General features: G+C 40.2%; 1 protein-coding gene across 4 annotated transcripts in view; it reads left to right on the top strand.

The window, feature by feature from the left end:
- Window positions 1–17,191, top strand: part of mllt10 (MLLT10 histone lysine methyltransferase DOT1L cofactor) — a 46,153-nt gene that overhangs the window by 13,590 nt on the left and 15,372 nt on the right. For 2 of the 4 annotated variants that reach the window (XM_088001448.1, XM_014990309.2), the window contains 5 exons: window positions 5,752–5,850; window positions 7,079–7,415; window positions 9,386–9,604; window positions 10,368–10,850; window positions 16,664–16,824. In XM_088001448.1, the coding sequence (XP_087857574.1) occupies window positions 5,752–5,850; window positions 7,079–7,415; window positions 9,386–9,604; window positions 10,368–10,850; window positions 16,664–16,824 (1,299 nt within the window). The remainder of the gene's footprint in view (window positions 1–5,751; window positions 5,851–7,078; window positions 7,416–9,385; window positions 9,605–10,367; window positions 10,851–16,663; window positions 16,825–17,191) is intronic. The other 2 variants (XM_088001449.1, XM_088001450.1) reach the window with 2 other exon arrangements.

Raw genomic sequence — 17,191 nt, 5'->3', positions numbered from 1 at the left:
TAAAAATCCTCCAGTAAATAGATGCGCTTTGCACTGTCTATAGTGGTACATTAACAGCTCAGTACACTTCATTTGGCTGTAACAGAGAAGGTCTCACCAAGCAGCAAACAACTTTCTCTCCCTACAACACAAAGTAGCAAATTCAGCTGCACATCAAGATCTGGATGTGCTGCGTTCTTTGCAGAGTAGCTCACTTCTCCCAATGTGGGTGAAGCGCACACAACTCCAGATTGTGCATGTACTCTGTTGGTTGCAAGACCTGGGGTTAGTTGCATTTTTACAGACTGCAGTTTAAATGTAAAATGTATTTGTCACAATGGCGATGTGAGGATTTAAGCATCGTGTTTTGCAGTTACAGGGTGGTAAAAGCTTGAGAACCAGCTCAGGGGAAGAAGAAAAGAAGTTAGGGCTTCCAAGCTCAGGTCAGATTAATCAGCTCAAAACATAACTTTTTTATAGAGCTGCAAAATATAATGAATTGCCGTTGTCATCAGAACAGCAATGTGTGCAGCATTACAATTAGGCAAATGTCTAACTTGATGCAATATTTGTTTTTGATACTGTAAGATATTACAGCTGCCTTTAAGAAGGTATTAAACATGCTATTCCGTAAGCCCACATTTCTACTTTTAAAAATAGTTTCTTTATTGGTGTGATGCAATATTCAAATTTTAAATTAGAATATTTAAAATTACGTATTCTAATTCTGAAAATGTCATTACAATTTATGAAATTTTCCACTTTCTTTAGCTATAAGTGGAAAATGGTCGTAATTTACAGAAAGGCTTTCAAGCATCCACCGTTTTGTAGTGAATCTATATCATGCGTTAGTGATGATGTTCTTAAAATAAATGGTCTTAATAATAATAATAATAATAATAATAATAATAATAGTCTAATTAATTAAATGGGTTTTTGACTTGTTGGATGCATTTCTACTGTTACCTAGGCTCAAACATTATGCTAAAACTTATAATGTGTTGCAGTGACATTGTGACTAAGGTTTGAAATCATAAAATAAATGTCATTAATATTCAGGAACAGTGTCACGTTTCCATGTTTTCTTGCTGTCACGAACCCATAATTGTATACATTTTTGTGCATGAGTGCACAGAGTCCTGGGTAAAACCTTTGCTCAATATCAGACACAGTGTAATGCGTCATAATAATAAGCTTACTACGACTCAGCAGGTCCAGTGTGAACAGACTGGAGAGAACCCACACTCATCTTTCCCCATTCATAGAAACAACACCTCTGAGATTTGAACTCTGACTCAAGAGTATAAGTAAAGTTGTTAGTGTTTAACTTATTAAAAAAAAACACACACGCATCACAACTGGCCTCTTTAATGCAACTGTGGAGTTGTTTGTTCACTGCCTCTGGTTTTCATCTCCAAACTTTCCAACAAGTTTAATATGAAGAATCCGTCCTTATTCGCTTGATAGCAACTACAGCGACGAGTGTTAAAGACACAGGTTTTAAATTCTAAGAAGTTTCCACTGCTTCCTTTCGAGTTCGATTCGTCAACATGAGGATTTTATAAAACGATCAAAGGACTGTGCTCACACAAAAACACCCAAGGACAAACACTTCACAGGCTCAGACACTCAAAGAAGGAGCTTATTGTTTAGACGTGTGCCAGCGTGAGAGCGTATTTTAGCCAAGGCCATATTAGAACAAGCTGCAGATATCGTTTTGTTCGGTGAAACGGCAGGGATCTCACCTACAGTCCATTTATGTTGGGGACTGTATTTTTTACTCCTGTTAACTACCACAGACGTTGTAGCTGCCAAAATCATTTTTACAACCCTCTCATTGCCCTTTGCACTGACACAGATTTAGGGAACTTTGTCCTGCAGAAGTTATGAACGAAGGAGCAGTTTCATTACATTAATGATAAGTTGTGCACCAAATTAACATTGAACACTGAAAATCAAACATTTTCTCTAATTTTCTAGGAAATATTGTTCAGATTTTTTTCTTTTTTTATATATATCTGGTGATATTTGAACCTGTTGGGAGCAAATAGAAGGTGTGATTCCTTGAGCTCATTTTTGCAATTTGTTTATCGGTTTGACAGAAAAATACGGAATAATACTTGATTATGAACTGGAAACGGGCCAGACAGGTTTTTGTTCTCAGTGGTTTTCGCCAGACCAGCTACAGGATGAGTGTGTGTGTGAGAATCAAAGTTGTTTCAGTCCATCTAGCTGCTCTTGCTTTTAGGTGTTGTAATTCTCCCTGAGCATTTTGGAAGCATTAAGACTATCCCCCCTCTCTCCTTCTGCTCAAACTCATAAGCACATACACACCCTATACCATTTCTGGGGTCAGGGATCAGTCGGGTGAGGTTTGTGTGTGCGTGTTTGTCTGTCTGTCTGCACATGCATCTGTAATGCACTTTGGAGCCTCAGATGTGTGCCCACCTCATGTTAGACCCTGCAGTCAACCTACAGCAGGGGCTTTGAGATCCCCCACACCGGCTGCTCCGAAAGACCCGCAGGAAACGCACACATCCATACATACATACACAATGACTGGTCAGAGATCCTGCAGGAAGCGGCACAGGGGAATTCCTGCCAGACCAAGGCGGATTATTTTCTCCTTCACTTCCTGTTCCTCTCTTTCTACCCGTCTTCCCTTGCTTCTCCTTCTCCGTCTGACCTCCACCTCGTGTGCCCTCTCGTCCTCTTGAGGCCATTGATTTGAACCGGGAAATATCTCAAATACGGCTTCAGTCTGAATCAGATAAAACCTCACCTTTCTAGCCTAAAAAGAACAATGTTTTTATGCGTAACAGCATATTAGAGTGTTGCATAAAAAAAAATCAGCCTCAGTTTAAACATGTTGGATTGAAAGTTTTCTCCTTACTGGGTTTCTTATCCTTTTACCTCTTTAAAATGTAAAAAATCCGAACATATAGTAGAAAGATAAAAGGTCACATTGGTGAATTTAGATTCTAATTAAATGCACTGAAATCAAATATAAAAGTTATATGAAGTCATTGTATGCTTAGCTTTACGTGTTTTCTGTGATGTATATTATAATCTTGAAGCTTGTGGTTTTGGAGCGTTGTTCATTACGACATAGTCAAACAGTGGTTCAAGTGAAACTGCAGATATTTTACAATCAGGTTTGTGTGCAGATTATAGCACAAATATTAATGTGAAAAGAAAACAATCTGAACTCCTCATTAAATGTTTCAACGCTCTTCTTTAAAGGATGCACTTTGTTGAGATAAAAATATTACCACTAATAATATGCTTGTAGTCCTTTTATTGTCTGTTGAAGTCAAAACTTTTATCAAAAAAAACATGCTGTATGTTTTTCCCCACTAATGATTCATAGTCCTGAAAAAAAAATCCAAGCTGTTTCTTTGCAATTCTAGTGATCCGGGGGCTTTCTGCTTGTTTTTTAATAGGACTGCAAATCATTTCACAAAAGCCTTTTTCTATGTCACAAGTGAGCTTCCTGTTTCTGAAACCAGCATGACCATTTAGGAGACACGGATGCTTTTAAACGCTTTATTCAAATGGCTCGTTTTAAGAGTAACCGGATGCAGTTGCCCTTTGAATTCACCCCACACAGATTCAGAGAGTGAAACGGTCTGGCTGGTGATGACCAGAGGAGCGCATTCGCTGCTGAAAGCCGTCTTTGCTGTCTGTTTAATCAATTGTCCTGATTGATAAGGCTGTGTCGGGATCACAATGTGTGTGTGTGTCGTGTTTCCCACGGCCGGCGCGGTTGGTTCTCTGAGTGGGTGTGTTACCCGAGCCTCTCCACTCAGCCTCTGTCCATCAACACCTAGCTCTGGAATGTTAATGAAAAACAACAAGGGAATCCTGAAGACTTCAGCTTCCCTCTTTGTTGTCCTAAGATCTTTTTTTTTTGTTGCAGCGAAGAATTTGGATTCATCTGCTGTCTTTATAAAAACTCCACTGTGTTTTTGTTTGTTTGCCAGATCCTGTTGCAGAGTTGTTAGAGTAGCCACAGCTCTGTGAGGACTATTTGATAAATTAGGCATTTTTTTTTTTCTTTTAAATAAACATTGAGGGAATTAAACAAGAGACCAATACAAATGTAAGCTGATTGTCTTTTTGCTCACATTTTTATTTAGCAAATCTTGAATTTAATGATTGTTTCTCTTATTTTGATTATGTTTTTTTTATCTCTTCTTCAATTATTTTTCTATTCTTTATATTATGGTTTTATTTTTCTGGACAGCACTTTTGGTCCACAGTTATTTTTAAAGTGCCTTAAATAGATAAAATTAGGTTGATGATAAAGAAAAAAAATCACAATGGCTAAAAACTTTTCTAAACTGTTAAAATATTACCTTTCTTTGAAGATGTGAAAATGTTAAAATCCTGTAAATATATATATGTTTTTATAAGGTTATAATTTTTTTTCTTTTACATTAATAATTTTTTTAAGATATGAGCTGAAATTTGGATTTGTGGCATGTTTGTAAAATAAACAAGCAAAAAAATAAAAATAAAAATGCCCATGTGAATTCATTCCAGAAGTTGATGGTCGTGGCTAAATAAAATAAATAAATAAAAAGTAACATTTTATTATTTACTGGCATGTCTCCCAAAACATGTTTCTGTAAAAAAAAACAAAAAAAAAACGAGCAGGGTTGATTTAAAAAAAAAAAAAAAAAGTTAACTTCATCCCATAGCTCGGTCTTATTATTTGCTGTCCAAATAATAAGATAAATCTCCCTAAATGTCAGAAAGTTGTTATTATCACTTTTTTCCCCCCTGCCACAACGATTTTAGACGGGCAATATTCTTTACGCCGCCTCATCAGAACATCCAGATGTGACTCTTAACTCTCACCCTTCAACGTTATCGGAAGCCAGCATGCAGAGGGAACTCAACGAAGCTGCTATCTCCAGACTCGGCTGTAGACGTCTGTTAACTGCCACTCATGAAGGAAGTCTGGCTAAACTGTCACAAGCCTCCATGCAGTCAGCCTTTAATAAAACCCTGTGGGGAGAGAGAGAGCCGTGTTCTGGTGGGGGGAAGGGCCCGTTTCTGCTGTTTCATATGTGTCAGAACGTCCCAAACATGCTGAGTCCCTCGCCGCTTCTCGGGATCTTTCGCATATTTTCACCATATTCTCCGGACTACGCGCGACTGCACACGCGCACAAGTGTGCGTTCGAAGAGCTCGTGCACCATGTCTGTGTGTGTACGCATACGCAGAAAAATGTGTGGCGGTGTGGGTCGTGCACGCGGCGAGGTGTAAATGTGCTGGCGCCCAGTCGCCACCTTTGGTGCGAGAGGAGGGTGACGGTGTCTGCGTGCGCCGGCGGAGGTGTAAATTGAGCTTTGATGGTCTGAGAGGAACGATATGATTGGCTGAAACGGGAAGACCCTGAGCGGTTCGGCACAAGCCACTTAGTACTCTCTTCTCTATACAGCAGCATGTTAAACACCCCTTTTTATCTGTCCTCCATCAGTCTCTTTGTTTTTGTGGCTGTCTGGGCTTTAATCTCCAGATTGAGCCATTAAAATGCAGCAGTGCTTTTCTTTCTGTTATTTCTATTCTGATAATTTTTTATACCTGACCAAATTTTCTGGTCATCCTCCAAATATTTCTTACAGACATGCTTCCTGAATGTTTCAGTGATAAGATTTTGCACTAGTGTTCAATATTTATGAACATTCCCTTCACTCATCTGTTGATTTTTGTTGTTGTTTTTTTTTTTGTTTTTGTTTTTGTTTCCTTACTCCACATGGTCAGAAACACAAGGAGCGAGACAGACACAAACCAAAACACAAGAAAGGCTCCATGGACATGTCGCCCTCTCTCGTTCTTCCAAACATCATGGTCCCCGAAAAGGTGAGAGCATTTTTCATCCATCCATCCATTCATCCTCCCATCATCCATTTGTCTATTCATCTATCAGTTTATCAACGGTCCATCTTATCATTTATCCACCATCCAGGCTAGTTTGTGATTTAAAAAAAAAAAAAAAAAGGTTGGTGAAGAATATCTGCTCTATATTTCTAACAAACTTTAGTAATATTTTTTAGCTTTTAGTGTCCCAGTACAACGTTTTCACTTTCGATGCAAAACCGATATTGACCCGATGCGACAGCATAAAGTGATAAACCGAAAACAGTGGTCAAGAACAATAAGTATAACTAAGTTTTACCTATGTTGTGCAGCGCTATTTGGAGTTCTGTTTTCTTCTTGGTTCTTCAGGGTGTCCTTAAAAATGTCTTAAATTCAAGTATTTAAAATTAAAGCCTTAAAATGCCTTGAATTCATTAAAAAAAAATAAGTTAACCTTAAATGGGTTAATCACAGGTATAAAATATTGTCGTAGCAGGATTCTGTAATCATGTATACATAGTTTTCTTTTCGCTGGACTTTTCTATCAGGCAAACATTTCCATTAAGTTGCTTTCAAACATCTTCATTGCTTTCTGTAACTCCAAGAGGTTGAAGCTACTGCTAGCTAGTTGCTTATATACCCCTGCTCACTAGCTAGCTACCTTTTTTCTTCTATAATAAGTGCAAATTTATCACCAGTCAGCCAGACGATGTTACTTTTTACCACTGGTTCATTTCTGTTGCCAACTGACACGAGGTCAGGTGTATTCTGTGCAAAAAAAAAACAACAAAAAATTTTAAGCTTGACCCTTTGGTTATGAAGACTGTAGAGAGATTTATGCAATGCGAGAAACACAAAGAGTCCCCAGAAAGTTTGCCGTTTTTGCTGTGCCTGATACGGACATTGACCCAATACAACATTAGCACAAATCATACACACTTTTGTTACTTATTATGTGGTGTGGATTTTGCTATGCTTGATTGTAACAAAGCAGACTCCTGCAACCATTGCTTATGTTTATAATTTTTTCAGTCTTTAATTTCACTCAAGGTGGTATTAAAAGGTATTAAAAAGAACTAAGTTTGACTTGATACCGCACGTCTGAGTTCCTTACTCTAGGTTCTGTTTTGTTTTTTTGTTGTTTTTGGTGCCCGTCATGGTTTTTCGCAAAATTTTTGTTGTCCTCACCGTTTTCCCCCCTTGTCTTTCCCTTCTTCCCTCCAACCCCCAGGCCTATAACAGCACCGCCTCTGGGGGAGGAGTAACCTCGCTGCCCACGTCCTCTCAGAAGCGACTGGACGACAACACGGGCCGCTTCACCAACGCCAACTTCCAGGAAGTGTCGTCTGCACTCTCCGTGGGAGCCTCCAAAGATGGCCTGGCCGCAGACACGATCAAGGCGGCGGCCGAGGGCAAGAACAAGAAGAACAGCGGTGGCGCTCACACGGTCGGACAGAGAGGCGGCCGCAAGTCTCTCACCTCGTCAGGGAAACCGTTGCCCTCAGCGGTGGTCACCATGGCTACCTCTTCCACATCTGCCTCCGCTTCCACAGGGCCTTTCCATCAAGGTGAATTAATAGCAGCAAATGTTTCCGTATGTTAATTTTCACACAACTGGGAATTCTCCGTGCGGTTAGAAAAGTGGAAGCGGGGCAACAAATCATCTGCCGGTAGCACTCTGTCCAACAAAAAACTGGAATGCAAAGACCTGCAGCTGCAGAGCCCGGCGATGCTAGTAAGACCCAAATAAGCAGGTGATTGGTGTGTTTTGTGGAAGTGCTGTGTCATTGAGTGGATCTCGCTCCAGCACCAGACCCGTGTGTGTGTTTGCGTGTGTATGTGTGTGTGTGGCTCTGTAATCACTGCTTGGTCTCGACTGGCTCCTGTAATCTGGGGCCCTGTCTGCCAAACACACAAACACAGACGCCGTGAGAGGCGGCGGCGGCATTCATACTGGACTCTTTTGTTTTGCTATGTTTAAACCTTGAAGCTCTCGTCAGCTGAATGCGTGTTTTGTGGTGTAGCTCAGTTTGTTTTTTTTTTTTTTGTTTTTTTTTTTATCTCTGTCCTTCAGAGACACTTCCTTCCTCTGATAAATGGGAGGACTATATGATCAGGAAGAGATTATAATTTATGATTGAAGTTATCTTTTTCCTCCCAAAAGAGTAAAGTGGAAACCTCCACAGTTGCAGTGCTTGTTTTTTTAGTTGAATTTTTTCTCTCCTCCCCAATTCTTCTCTCTGTCCCTCCTTTCCTCTCCATCGTCTCTTCCTCCTTTCTCGCTTCCTCTGTTTGTAATTGTCTAGAGATGTGTCGATCAGGTTTTTTCCTGCCGATACCGATCACTCATGAGGGCTGATCACCGATACCGATCACAATTTTTTTTTTTTTTTTAATCATAATCAGTACCAGTTACATTATGTGGAAAAAGGAACCATGAATTCACCTTAATTTAGACAAAAACTTGTTTTTAATAACTTTTTCCAAGAAGAAAACTAAACAAAACAGGCATTGTGCAAATTGTACTGGTATTGATAATACTATCTTTAACAGACTGATAACATATGAAGGCTCTGAAGAGGCTAAATAATGCAAAGAGCCAAATTAAAACCTCTCAAGATTGCCAAAAAAATTAAAGTATAAAACATTCAAAGGCAAAAACAGGTTCCATTACAATTAACAATCCAGTTACAGAATGAAAACTTCCTGATAGCATGGCGGCTAGCTGATTACTGCTAGCTCTGATTGGCTGTTTCTGACTGAGCGTAGTAATTATGCAGAACTGGGAGGAGATCAATTATTTTTTCAGAGATTATCTGTCTCTGAACATGTCTTTCGCTGTCATGTTAGGACAGCGAAAGTTTTAATACGTATGTAAAATTTATTTTTTTAGGTTAGATGCTGCAGCTTTAAACAGGTTCGGTGTGAGAGTCACTACCAGGTGGAGCAGAAGCGAAGCTCCGTCTGTGAAATATTACTACCTGTAGCATAGCAGCGGTTCAACAGCAAGAGCAGAACCAGCGTCTTACATCGCAGCTCGAAGACTTAAATAATTTTCCAGGTTATTTGTTTAGCTTTCTGACCGTCATGCTAATCCGGGTGAGTATTTGTAGCTCTGCGCTGCTTTACCTGCTATCTGATCCTCCGTATGTCTTTTTTACTGCAGTGAGCCTCGATGTAGCCAAACTCCATCAAGTATGGCATTGTTTTTATGCCATATTAGATTCGTCGTGTTGATGCATTTTGACCTGCTTCAATTTTCCACCGCAACACGCAAACTTCCCCATTCACTCAGTGCGTTATAGTTCCACATCGCTTAGGATTTGTTGCTGCGCGTTTGCACAGTGTGAAGGAAAGAGGAGACCAGCTGCACAGGCAGGCTGGGAAATGAGAAGCAAGTGATCGGTATCGGCAACAAGAGCCAATGATCGCCGATCACCGATCATGCACTTTTTCACGGAAATCGGCCGATTATGATCGGTGGCCGATCGATCGGCACCCCTCTATAATAGTCTCAATTGTCCCACCTGTCTCCCAGGCCTGCTGTTGACCAGTTCCAGCAAGACTCCCGCTGCCCCTTCCTCCTCAGACTTCCTAAGTTTCACCGACCCGTCGCTGCGTCCCGGCAGTGGGACGTCGTTTTCCTCGCCGCCCTCTTTCAGCAGCTGCCTGGTCAAGTCGAGCTCTGAGGGCGGTGCGTCGGAGGGAACCACCCCTCTCTTTGGTTCTCTCATGTCCGCGACTACGACTTCTGCAGGTACTGCAGCTATGTTCCTCATACAAAGCCTTGCAGAAGTGTTTGTAACCTTTGAACTTTGTCACAACAGATTTTAGCGTTTTACATTTGGACTTCTGATATTGAAAATAAGCAATGAATCAGTTAATGGCATGACAGATTAAAAAGAGTTTTGTAATTTCTAAGTCTAAAAAGGGCAATTTTGTTTGCTTCGACTTAATAATCCATTCTATTTATTTTTTCAGTTTTTTGTGGTTTTTATTTCCTTTTTCATTTATTGTTGTTTTTGGTTGTTTTTTACTTTGAATATTTATAATGTCTTCCAGTTCTAGTATTAAGTTAAATTTAAGTCAAATTAAAAGGTTATTAGTCTTTGATTGGACAAACTTGTATTGTAATGACATTGTAATTACAGTAGTTGAAAATGATCTCAAAACAACAATGTTGTCGTTTATCGCAATAATTTCTGGTCCAACTTATCATCCATTACAATTTGTTATATTGTCTGTAGTCAAATCTTTAAACTAGTTAATTTGTTATTTACTGAGTGGGTTACTTCTGAAGGCAATCGATAGCATTAGATTTTAGTGAAGGACATCAAAATAAGCAAGCACACGTGCACGCCACACTTTTTAGATTTATTAGTAGGAATCCTTAAAATCATGATTTTTCTTCCACTTCTCAGTTGCGTTCTACCGTTTATCAATCACATAAAATCCCAACGAAACACAAGTTTTGGTTGTAAAAAAAAATAAAAAATTCACATCTTTCTGTCTTCCTCCAGCAGTCGGCGGAAAACTGTACGAGAACTCCCACAGTCACGCAGCGAGCGAAACGACGAGCCTCGCCGGATCGGCGGGCTACAAGCGCTCTCAGCCCGCCGGCAGCGGCCTGGGGATGGGCGCCGGCGTCGCAGTCGGTGGCGAAGAAGGCGTCAAGAAGAAGAAGAAGGGCAACTGGCGAAACCGATTCGGACCCTGCTTCACCACGGACGCGAAGCCCACCGAGGCAGCGCCGTCTCTGACGCTCCCCACCTCTTCCTCTGCCGCCAACGCCACCTCCTCCTCGTCCTCCACTGCCTCCACCGCCTCTTCAGTATCCTCGACACTCTCGGGCCGACCGGGCTTGGTTTCCAGCAGCGGATTAGGAGTAGGAATAGGAGGAGAAAGGGGGCTTGGGGTCATGGGCGTCGGCATTCAGAAATCCCCGTCGCTCCTCAGGAACGGGGGTCTGCAAAGCAACAGCGGCTCGACAACCGCTGGCTCAGGTGAGCAACGCGTACAAACACACAACGCGTCAGAGTTCAGAACCGAATCCCATGTTTTGGCAACTTCAAGCTTATAGATGGTTTGTGTCAACTTAACAACTGAGCTGGTTATCACTTATTTTATTCATTTAAAATTTAAAATGAATAAAAGTTTTGAATAAAAAGGAGTAGTTGGGAGAAATGTATGTATGTATAAATATATATATTTATATAGTTTAAGCATCAACCAACCATTCATATTGATACGTCTTGAAACACAAAACAGATAATGTATAGAAAAAATAATAATAATGGTAAAGAAAAAAAAAAGTGCATCTTCATATTTTGATAGAATACTATATTTTATTCTTAATTCAGGAGTTGTTGGCTTGTTTGCAGAGATGAACCCAGCTGACCCGTCATTTCCAGGTTTCTTTTAGATCTTGGCTCTTGATTGTGACCAACCCTTGTAAAAATTATGGAACATGAAAAGGAAAAAAAAATTCTAACATTATAGTTTTATAAGCAACATAAAACAATTGTCTTTGCTCCCCACTGTTTTTTTATTTGTTAAACCTAAAAGTGCATCAAAGGCCTGAACGTTTATGATCTAATTGCGCAGAAATAAAAAAAGATTAAAAATTTTTTTTTATAGTTTCTAACCTCTGGCCGATTGATCAGTGTGGCTCTGATTATTTACTCTCCTGGCGCTCATCAGCGCTTGAACGCAGTAAAACCACAATAAAAGTAACTTTTAATGTAGCACGTTTGTGTCGGTGTCTGCTCCACACATCCTCAGTCTCTAAACACAAATAAATCATTCAGAAAGTGTTTGTGGACAGCCTCTGTGCAGCGCAGTATTAAATTACCAATCACTAATGGCAAGGATTTGATTCACTTTTGTAATTGCCTCAATATTTGCATGTGTGTCTGTGTGTGTGGTATATTATCCGTCTTGCTCACACACATGAAAAAGGCTCTGTATATTTCTTTCCCCCCCCCATCATGTTCAGTTGCTTGGCAACTGCCTTTATGCTTTGGAGTTTAACTGGGCTGATGGAAGTGGCTCAGTCTGCTCCACACTTCCCACACCTCCCCTTTCTTCCAGAACCATCACCGTTTTGTTCCTGCGTCAGGCTTTCAGCCGCCGTCTCGTACCTGCGGCCTGCTCATTACTCAAACCGTTGCCGCTTAAGCAGCTCAGGTGGAAGGAAAGGTGAATCCCTTAGTCTGATTGGAGACTGGAGACGTAGTTAGTTTTGTGTTTAAATCGGCAACAAAGCTTCTTCTTGTGGATCTTTCTTTTTTTCCCCCTCACCTTTCGCAGTTTTAATTCCCCAGGAGAGAAACATTCGAATTCCGAGTATTTTAAATCCACCTTTCCTTTTAGTTCAACTCACATTCGGCATTCACAGCAACTTAAAATAAGCCTCCTAACTCACAAGTGCACTGCATTTATTAAGTATTCATTCAGAAATACAACACACGTTTTGCTGGCCCTTTTCCCGGCATTTACTTTGAAGGACACAATAAAATGTCCCACAACCTGCAGCAACATGAAGCATTAAGTGATTGTGTGTTAATGCAGCCAAAGCTTCGTCCTGGTCTGGCTGTTTTATAGACTGCTGTCTGAGCTGCAGCGGCTCCCACACTCTGACACAGAGCTGTGGAGGAGCAGGACACACACAGACACACTCCACCGGGCTTCATTTGCCTAATCTAGGTTTACCTTGAATTTAAGTGGAAGAGCTACAGAATCAAAGCTGCAAAAACGAATAAATGTTTTAGCTTCTTGGAATAAAAGTGAAATGTTAAAGATTAGAACAAGTTAAAAAGTTGAAGCTGGCTTTAGATTAAATGTATTATTTTATTTTTTTTGTTGCTATTTTTATGGTTTTTTTCCCCCCCAACTGATACAGTTGCTTTTCTCTTTTAATGAAAACGGTAAATACACGCTAGGCATCATAATAATTATATTTTCTCCAAGTGTAATAAATAGGAAACATTGTAGATGCTGCTTAGTAGCAATAAAACTCTGCGTTCAAAAATTTACCCAAACTCAATTTTATTTTTAATTTATTTTATTTGCTAAAGTGGTTTTAAACTACTTTTTCAAGCCCAAGTTGTGATGATTAAAAATATTGAACATTTTTAAGAAAGGAAAAATTGAACTAATTCATCTGTAATTAAAATTATAAGCGCTAAAAATTAACATTAGAGTTGTAAATAAAGTACTGAGTTTTATTAGTGTTAAAACTGTGCGTTCGATGTAGAACTTACTGGTAAAATAAATAAATAAATAGAAAGGTTGTCGTGTTGCCCTTGAAGTACAGATTTTATCTAATATTTTCCGTCCGTTGGACGTTTTCGCTTTATGCTTGTAGCGACTCAACAGGTTGGCACTTTTTTTGTTGCATATTTCTCTTTGTATCTGGATTTTAAACAGGCATGTTTTCTCTTTGTGTGGCTTTTCTTTTTCTTTTTTCTTTTTTTTGCCAATGCTGAGTGTGTTCACTGGCAATGTTTTTATTTACTATTTAAAAAAAAAAATTCCAAAGCCTGGCAGATATTTTTGCTGGACATACTTCTCCAAATTCAACATGCCGCAATAACGTAAATACCCAGCACAAGGTCGGATCCTGACACAATGAGTCAGTTTTCGGGTCAGAATTTGGTGTCCGTCTCGAGTTCTGCGCTTTTCCCCTAAAGCGGCGCCTCCGTTTCTCGCCACAGCGGGTTGCAGGTCAGGCGAACAGCGGAGCTTTCCGACGTCTGCGCTTCGTGTATATTCGTGCGCGAGCGAGAGAGGGAGAATTGTGTGTCCTGCTTACTGTAAATATTTAGCTCAGGGTTAATGCAGGGCGGTAATGGGAAGGATCCTGGCGTTTATCTGCCCCCACTCTCCTGTCTGCTGCCGACTCCACCGCGCTGATGGATAGATAGTTAGTCTGATAGATACGTGTTGGTGGATGGGGAAAAGCAGGGGTTAGATTTTGGCTAGGTTAATGTTTGATGGCTGCGGGGTCACCGATGGGACGGCCAAGCATAGTCAGGTCGGGGTGTGAGTGTGTGTGTGTGTGTGTGTGTGTGTGTGTGTGTGTGTGTGTCAGGAAAGATCCTGGATTTATTCAGGCCAGCTGGAGTGTAAATGCATAACGTGAGGAGAAACCAGGCAGAGCAAATGAAGCTCCTTATTGCTGGGTATTTATTAACTCATTTCAAAGATCACATGTTTAATTGAAGGAGTCGATCCCTGGGAATTCCTGATAATAATCAGCAGCTTTGTCTCACCGCAAACACGTCGGGGGAAGTTGTGAAAAGCAGCAAAAATATTCTGCAGCCGATTTTTCATTTTAAAAGCTCCGTGAACTGAGACATCTGTTGCAACTGAGATTTTTTTATATACATATTTTAATTTAAATAGAAATAGTTGTGTATGTTTTTTTTTTTTTTTTTTCCTTTTTACATTTTCACAACAATGTGCTGGGTTGTCTGAAAATTATAAACGCTATTTATTGTGGCTGAAAAACACAATAACGCCTAGACTGAAATACTTTGACCACTTAAAGTCAGTTAATCTTTTACAATTTCCAATAAAATTAATTTTTCACTCACAATTAAAATCACAAACAAAACAAAGCATCACTCGAAAAAAAATCTTCAGGAACCAGTTTTTTTTTTAAATTTATTTTATTTAATTCCCAGTTTAAAATAGTTGTTTTTCTGCTTCTTTCTCATTTCTTTCTTGCCCATGATTGCTGCAGCTCCTATATTTCTCTTGGTGTTTTTGTGACTGGCTTGTTTTTATTAGACTGAAGCAAACCTCCCATGCATTTTTGTTCCTTTCTCTGATCAAACACACACACGCACGCACGCACGCACGCACGCACGCGCACACACACACACACACACACACACACACACACACACACACACACTATCATCAGCCGCCCTCGTTCCAGCTCTAAATTAGTTTTCGTTTGTCTTTGTTGGTAGAAAACTCTCAGGAAAACAAATGTCTCCGTGTTGTTGTGGTTACACTTAGCGTGCCTTGTGATTACATCAGCTCTGTCCTGCTAAAACAAGCTAGAAAGGCTCCGCTTTTCAGCTTCATCTGGCTGCCTGCGGATTACCCTCAGTATTTACGCCAAGTTGTAAAAATACAGATTTGTCTCGCTGATGTCTGATTACAAAGCGATCTCTTGGATGTTCTCCTTAGGAGAGACTTCACTAAGCAATGGCCTGGCAAAATAGCTCTTCTGTTGAGATAAATGAGACTCGGATTGAAAAAGGTAGATATTTTCTAAGCTTGTCGGAAGACGGAGCAAAAAGGAAAAATTAGAGGAATGCTGGGTAATTCAGACCGGTGGGTTTCTGCCACTGAACTGCACTGATTACGTACATTTAAGGTCTTTTGCTTTAAGATTTCTCCTCATGGTAATTATATTTTTATTCCTGTTATTTTTCTAATTGTGAAATATATTTGAAATAAGCGTGGGTAGTCGCCGATGCTAAAAACCGGTTTTGTTTTTATTTAAAGAATTACAACTTTCAATCTGATTTCTCATGGAGGTTTTTTTCTCCTCGTTTATTCACAGCAAGAAGCTGAAATGTTTTAGAATAAGTCAGTGATGTTTAAAGAATTTCAAAAATTTATAATTGGTATTTTTTTAAAGAAATAAAAATTACCTAAATCTTAATTTTGACCACAATTTGATTTTTTTATTATTATTATTTTGTTATATTTCACAGTTTTTCTCACTATCTTTTTTTTTAATTTTTTGTAGAACATTATTTTATCCACTGCAGTAGCCAAACTCTGATAAATTGTTGGTTTGCCCTCTAATCCAGCTGCTGAAAACCTCGCAGAAACTCCCCCTCTCCCCCTGCCACCCGAGCCTCGCCCACCCTGCTTTGGGGATCAATTTTTCTGCTGCATATTGCAAAGCGTTATAAATAGTATGTCGGCCCATGTAGTGTTCGTATCTATCGCTCCCTCCATCCCTCCGACCCCTCCCCTCCTGGCACAAAGATCTCTTGTTCCCCCAGTGAATGCGTGCTGCCCTGAGCCATTCAGGCTTTTGTGGGGCTGAGGGGCCCCTCGTCCCCCCGCCTGCTCCCCTCCTCTGCTGGGGTCAAAGGAAGGCAGGGGCAGGGTTTATCCGTGGTGAGGGCAGGGGTGTGTGAGGGGAGGAAGTAGAGATACTGAAATGGGGCATGTGTCGGGGGTTGAATTTTAATTATCACCTGAGTTTTGGGAAATTCAGTATCTATATTTTTTATTATAGGTGAAGTATATGCATTTTTAAAAGTTTTGGTTTGCTGATGTCTGAAAAAGAAAAATGGATTTTGGCTGTGATTCATTGAAGTTGTATAACCTTTTCTAATAAAAACATTCCAATGTTTGTATTGTTATTTTATTTTAACTTTTTTTTGTATTTAAGAATTTCTACTATTTTGATTTTGTTTACGTTTGATATTTTCCGTTTCTCAGAGGTTTTATTTTTGGGTGTCGGAAACTGTGGTTTAGGCAAAAATAAATTAAAATCTTAGCATTTTACTTTGAATTTGCATTAAAAATCTGCAACTTTTTTTTTTCCTTTTAAGGCAGTTTGAGTTAAAACAACACAAATCTTCCCAGTTGCCATTTTAAAATATTTTTTTCTTTAAAGGTATTTTATCTGCAGTATATCTTTACACATTAAATATACACACATTAAATAATAATCGACCATAATTACACATCATCTTCTAAAATGTATCGCCGCCCATCTTATCGGTTTTAGTGTGATTGAGGATTAGGACGACGCTGTTAATGTTTTATCTCTCCACAGGTGTCTTCTCCGTCGCCGACGGGTCATCGTCGGGGACAGCAGCCGTCGCCATGGGCGGGGCGAGCGCCGAGTTGTCACAGCAACAGCAGCCCACACCTTCCCTGGCGCCTCCCTCCCCATTCACCGCCGCGGCTCCACTCAACAGCACAACCTCCGCACACGTGAGTCCCAACACGCAACGTTTGCTGAAAACTCTCATCACCCCCACCACCCCTTTCCCCCTCACCTCACTCTGGCACGCATGAAAAAGCACCAAACCCACGGCGACGCACTCCATTTCTCCCTTTTCTTTCGCGCGCGCTCTGCTTTTATTCAACAAACCCCCGCATCACTCAATTCACCAACACCTCTCACATCTTTGAGCTCAAGTGTAGATAAACCGCACGGGCACAAGCGGCGTGCAATTAAACGTCGTCTGTGGCAAATCTCTCGCCGCCATTATTAAACTTCTGCACGTTAATTATCTGTAAAAGGAAAAAAAAGAAATAAATAATAATAACAAAACGTGCTGGTTCCGACCTTGTGCGG

This window comes from Poecilia mexicana, unplaced genomic scaffold, assembly GCF_051168715.1.
Source record: "Poecilia mexicana isolate PSO_F unplaced genomic scaffold, ASM5116871v1 scaffold_20, whole genome shotgun sequence".
Classification (NCBI taxonomy): Eukaryota; Metazoa; Chordata; class Actinopteri; order Cyprinodontiformes; family Poeciliidae; genus Poecilia; species Poecilia mexicana.
Note: the sequence above shows the minus strand (reverse complement) of the source record. Positions and strands in the feature narration are given on the sequence as shown.